The 6084-nt window shown below is 39.5% G+C and overlaps 1 protein-coding gene across 1 annotated transcript; it reads right to left on the reverse strand.

Moving 5' to 3' along the window:
• Positions 1 to 292: 292 nt before the first annotated feature.
• On the reverse strand, positions 293 to 1249 carry LOC103053950 (olfactory receptor 5G9-like). The gene has a single exon (XM_025173046.1). The coding sequence runs from the start codon at positions 1247 to 1249 to the stop codon at positions 293 to 295; it is 957 nt and encodes a 318-aa protein (XP_025028814.1).
• Between the last annotated feature and the right edge of the window lie 4835 nt (positions 1250 to 6084).

Below are 6084 nucleotides of genomic sequence, written 5' to 3' on the forward strand. Positions count from 1 at the left end.
TATTATATATATAAGACCCATCCCCCCCAAGGTATCCTACTGAAGTTACATCATTAACATTTAGCAATTAGATCCTATTAATTGGTTTTAGGAAAAATACAATATTATGGGGGCCTTTTTAAATATGAAAATTGATTTTGCTGTCACAAGATCTCTGGGCTCAGTCCCAATACTCCTTTAACTGAGAGCAAGACAAATTCAGTCAGGCAGCCTTCCAGGTAGAAATGTGTCAGATAACCACACTATTAATGCATGAATATTTGCCTCTATATTTCTATATTTGACTGTAGTTCTAAGGGTATTCAGTTTTTGGTATAAAAAGGAATGCAACTATTTTTTCCAGAATTTTTTTGAAGGCAATCCTTACCTCCCGGTTCCTCAGGCTGTAGATCAAGGGATTGACCATGGGGATCAGTGCTACATACAACACAGAAGCTATTTGGTTTAGGTGGTGAGACTGGCTAGATCCTGGTTGTGCATACACAAAGCTGGCACCTCCATAGAAAATAGTGATGACCATGAGATGAGATGTACATGTCGAGAAGACTTTCTCACGACTCTTGGCAGAGTAGATTTTTAAAATGGTGATCAGGATATAAGTGTAAGATGTGAGAACAATCAAACTTGTTGTTATTAAAATGAAGCCAATAAATATGAATATCAACAGATAATTGAAACTGATATCTGAACAGGCAAGTTGTAATATGGCAGGACCTTCACAGAAGAAATTGTTAATGATATTTGGTCCACAATAGTACAACTGAGATGCAGGAATTATATGCACTAAGGCATGTAGAATCCCAACAGTGTAGGAAACTACTACTAGCTGAACACATTTTCTTTGGGACATGGTGACCAAGTAAAGTAGAGGGTGACAGATGGCCACATAGCGGTCATAGGCCATCATAGCTAGGAGATAACACTCTGTGGTGCTAAATAGACCATAAAAGTAAAGTTGAGTAAAACAACCTGTAAATGAAATAACTTTTTTCTCTTTTAAAAGGTGGCATAGGAACTTTGGGGTGACAGATGATGAATAGCAGATATCCAAGAAGGATAAGTTGGTGAGGAAAAAGTACATTGGTGTGTGGAGTTGAGGATTGATCCTGATTAAGACAATCATGCCCACATTCCCCACCAGGGTGATGGCATAAACAGCAAAAAATATCACAAAGAGGATCAGCTGCAACTGTGGATCATCAGTCATCCCACTGAGAATGAATTCTGTCACCCGTGTGTTGTTTCCCATTGAATCATAATACGCTGTGGAAATTGAAAGAATACAGTAATCAATATTATATGTTCTCTTAAACATTTCAAGTACAAATAGAGTAACAAAACCTTAAGAATCACTGAATCCCACACACCCACACACCCAACGCCATGGCGCTGTGTCTGAATACTGGGAGAAGTTTGAGGAAAATGAGGTGGGATTATTTCTCAGAAATAATGTATAAGGATGAGCTGCAACTGTGGGTCATCGGTCAACCCACTGAGAATGAATTCTGTCACCCGTGTGCTCTTTTCCATTGAATCAGAGTATGCTGTGGAAACTGAAAGAATGCAGTAATCAGTATTATATGGTATCTGACTTAGTGGAAGATGTAAAGAAAAATAAGATATTCATGGTAAGAAATGGGTTATGATTTCAATCAAAATAAAATTGAACCAGATTAAAATGCAGCCTAAGACTTATCACCCAAGGTTTACGCAGGAGAAGGATGATAGCATACAATGTAACATTCCTGCAAAGTAGAGTTCTTGATCCTGTACTTGACCAAAGGTACAGTCATTGAAACTGATATGCTGGAAGAATGCATGGGCCAAGAATGAAAAGCCTTGTTCATATGGTGTCAGTATTCTGCTGATCTTTTATAACATTATTTTTTCTTCATTATTATTACTGAAGGACAATCAAACTATATGCAGTAAAAGACAGGAAGGCATTTTGTGACCGAAAATAAGATTTTGGAAGGAAGACTAAAAATTAGTTCCTGGGAAGAGAAAACTGGGAATGCTTAAAGTTTGAGAAGAGAAATCTGCATGTGTTTAAGAAAAGTAGTCCTCTTCCCAATCATCCCAGAATGTAGGACATCGGACAATGGTTTATCAGTAGTTGCTGTTAGAATTGTGTGTGAAGGGATGTAAGAAAGTTGCTTTAAGTTTTTTTAATAAACACCATTTTGCTTCTGTAAATTGCTTAATGCCATTTAATGAAAAGCCTCAGATCACGTAGTGTTTAAAAAGCTCGCCCTGTGAGATACGGTGAGGGGTATGTCAGCCAAGGTTGAAACAAAGAAATGCCCAAATAGGGCAAAAACATCGTATTACAAGCATTGTATTTCTTTTGCCTTGGGAGGGAATGTATAAAAACCTTGCTGCCCCCCACTTGGGTGTGGTACTCTCTACAACCTCCAACTGCCATGGAGATGAGAGACCCCCCCACCCTGCTTTACTCTTGGCCAACAATAAAGCTGAAGATTTTTACCTTGAAAAGCCTCGGTCTAGAGTCTTATTTGCTTCTTAGAATCTAGGTTGAAAACCTTACATGTGTATAAAGAAAGGCCTCTCCATCATTAATACAGAACAGTTTTAAAATTCTCACACTATTCTGATAAAACCAAAAAGTCTCCAAACAGTCTGAACTTACCTAATTACTCTGAACTCAACCACGTCTACAATGCTTTAAAGCATTCCTTCTTTTCTGGTGGTAGGTGGTTTACTTCTCTGTGAAGTGAATTAGGATATTCTGTGTGTGGGAAGAAATCCGGATATATTCCAGCTCCAGGTGGGCTCTAGGTCTTAATAACTTGGTCACAACATTTCCTCGGCTGTCTTTCGGTCTGTGCAAGAGAATGGATTTCTATGGGGAAACCCTGGTATTCCCTAAGTAGTTCTGATCTTAGACACTTTCTATTAATTCTCATTAAAAGAAAGAGGAACAGCATTGCAACTTTTAGATGTTTCGTTAATAAGTCTCCTTGAAAGTTTTATTCTACATTTGAGAAGCTGACATACATTTAAACTAATCAATATGACTCAGATGGGTGTACAGATGGACATATATATCTTACCTTAGATCACACAGGTATTTCATCCATGGACTTGTTCCCAGTGTTATTATTCAGTGACTGCATATATTGATCTGTAGGTGTTTGTTTCCTGTATTTATCACGTATTTTGTGTCATGTATTATGTTGAAAATATGAATGGTCATATATTAAAGACGGAGTACCTGAGACTGACTCAAAGCGGTCTATTGATGCAGAAGGGTTTTTTGTTGTTTTGTTTTGTTTTTGGGTGATCGATGTCTGTTTAAACAGCATGTAGAAAAATTCCAGATTAGCTGCCTGTAAGGAAAGACCACAAGAGATGGTAACCTGGCTGAACTGGGGAGCACAGCAGAAATGTACCAAGGAAGATGAGGAGAGGCCCAAGCCGGACCTGGCCAGTCTTTATGGAAAGTTATCAAAGCGGGTGGGAACTGTATTACTTTGGAAACATCACCCAGACTGATGAACTACACACTGTGGGGTTCCCACCTTAACTCTCCTGGAATTCAAACCCAGCCTGGCAGCAAACCCATATAAAGATGAGTATCAGTGAGAGATACTAGGGATATAAAGCTTTTATTATAGAATACTAACCTTTGTAAAACTGTGCTTGTTTCTGTGTGTCCTAAGTGTGTGTACAAATGAGACGATCAAGTGGCCCTGGAGGTCTCATCAAAGCCTTCTTTCTCACTCTCTGCATGACACGATGAAATGCAAGTAAAGCACCAAGGCCCCAAACCACATCCATAAATCCACCTTTGCAAGATCCTCTTACGATTGCATGGGTCTGACTAGAAAGACGTATGCCTCTGCCTACCATCTCTGTAAGATTGGGATATCCCCGGGAACCCGTATTCTGCTGCCCTGTTGCTTGTATATTCCAGAAGCAGCTTGTCCCCAGTTGCTGGGAAAGCAGAATGGGGAAGGAGTGTTCTTGAAGACCTCCATTGACATGGGCAACCGTGTGTTAGATTCACCCTTTCTTTGCATGCTGACGTTACATATTGGAGCTTATGCAGGAATGGAGAACTTGAGAAAAACCAGCACATGGAAACTCTGTGAAGCTCTTAGCTTTACTGATTAGAATTGCTTAACCTATTCACATTCCCACCAAGCCTCACTACTGTGGCGGCCAGCATTGCAAGGGTTGTCGGAGAAGACAGTGTGCTTGGTGCAAAGATTGTGTCCACACAGCCCTTTTAAGTTCACCGATTTGCTGCTTTGGATTAATCAAGGGTACTGTAACTGGGCTGCAAAAATTGGGAGAACCACTTGTAATAACAGCCCTCTTCCTCTTATTGCACATGCGCACCTGGGAAACGGAGAATCAACCACTCTGTCTATCTCAAGGGAGGGGGGCTGAGCCCTTCCCCCCAATTCCTTCTGCACCCCCTCATAGTCCTGGGGAGATCCTACTTGGCAGATGCTTGCTACCATCCACTTCATTCCATGGTGAGTCAGTCACTTCTGTTCAGTAAAAAAAAGTGGAAAACCTCTTCCTTGACTCCGCTGCCACCCCATCCCCCCGCTTTTTTTTTTTTGGTAGCTTAGCAGAGCAGCCAGGACATGTGATTGGTTAAATTCTCTGTTAGAATGAGAGTGCTGATTCAGGAAAAAAAGTACAAGTCTTTTACTATGTATATCAAGATTAAGAAGGTGTATGGGAATTGAAAAGCATTAAGAGAAAGGGAGAGAGGAACATGGCATGACTTCTATAGGCTTTAACTCAACAGTCTTTCCAGCCAAGAATACACCCACATCCATACAGAATACAGGAAGAACAAAATAGAATGAATTAGAATGGTACAGATCAGCCTATAAAATAAATCCCATTCTACTTCTAACTCCGCCATTTCCTAGATTGCTGCTGATTCTCCTCCACCAGGATGGGTCACGTTCCTTACCTGTCTGAAGCCTGTCTGGGAAGAATTAACAACAACAACAACAGCAAAAAACAAATTTGAGTTTTTCCATTCTCTTTTTAAAGCCTAAATCCTCCCCCCTCCAAAAGGCAAATTTTCTTGCTCCTGATTGGTTCTTCATTATTTGATTTTCTTGGGCTCCAATGTGTCTGCCCACTATCTAGACTGACAGGTTCAGATTGGACTGACAGATTTAAGTTTTCTTTTCACTCCTTCATGTCTCCCTATCCACGATACCATTTGATGGCAGCATAGTTAGAGTTTTCCATATCTCTTTGCTGCCATTTAAACATCATCCAGATTTTTGCACCCCTTTTAATAGACCTAACTAAAAATTTGAATTTGTAACTGTGAAGAGATAAGATGCCTCCTTTTTAACTTAGTCTATTCAAAATACATTTAATGTAGCCTTCATTTTCAAATTGTTATAATTGCAAGCATACAAACATCTTGTGTTTCTTTGGTCCCCAAAACTGAATTACAAAGGTCATTGAATTATACAACTGGAGAAAGGAAAAGGATCATAGAAATAAGCGTGTGTGTGTACTTCTGAGTTTAAAAAGGGAGTGATGGACAGGAAATTAGAGACTTCCTGATAAGAGCTTCTGAGTCTCTTTTCTCCCTTCTCAGAAGATAATAAAAAGGCAAGCTGGGAATGGGGCAGAGAATTGGGGCAGGAGAAGATATAAATCCAGAGTGCTCCTGACCCCTTAACTTACTGTTGAATTAGCATGTTGTCAACACTGGTGCTGAGAAATGGCTGGGATTGCAGTGGGAAGGAGATGTAAACAATTCTTCTACTTCTGCCACACTTGGATTATCCAGTAAGACTTTATATAAGTCAGAACTCTCTGAATGTTAGAATAGGAAAGAAATGTGTAGGATTGTTTTCTGTGAGAAAAGCTTGCTTGAAAACAATGAAGAAAAGAAAAGAAAAGAAGAGAAAAGAAAAGGCAATTAATGTAGAAGGAATAGTTCCTACAGACACATTTTGCAAAGGATGTTCTGGGAATAAATCTACATGTAAGTGTAGACCTAAACCATATTAATATTTTCAGGGTAATAAAGTACAAACGCATGCTCTCATTCATATTCACTTAGGCCATCTT

The sequence above is a fragment of the Python bivittatus genome, unplaced genomic scaffold (genome assembly GCF_059951505.1).
Source record: "Python bivittatus isolate LINGU-HERP-01145 unplaced genomic scaffold, Pbiv_v1 ctg000480_np1212, whole genome shotgun sequence".
In the NCBI taxonomy this organism is placed as follows: domain Eukaryota; kingdom Metazoa; phylum Chordata; class Lepidosauria; order Squamata; family Pythonidae; genus Python; species Python bivittatus.

What these genes read in the sequence shown, in the direction of transcription:
- LOC103053950 (XM_025173046.1), bottom strand. Translation starts at nt 1,249, where the DNA reads ATGGGAAACAACACACGGGTGACAGAATTCATTCTCAGTGGGATGACT.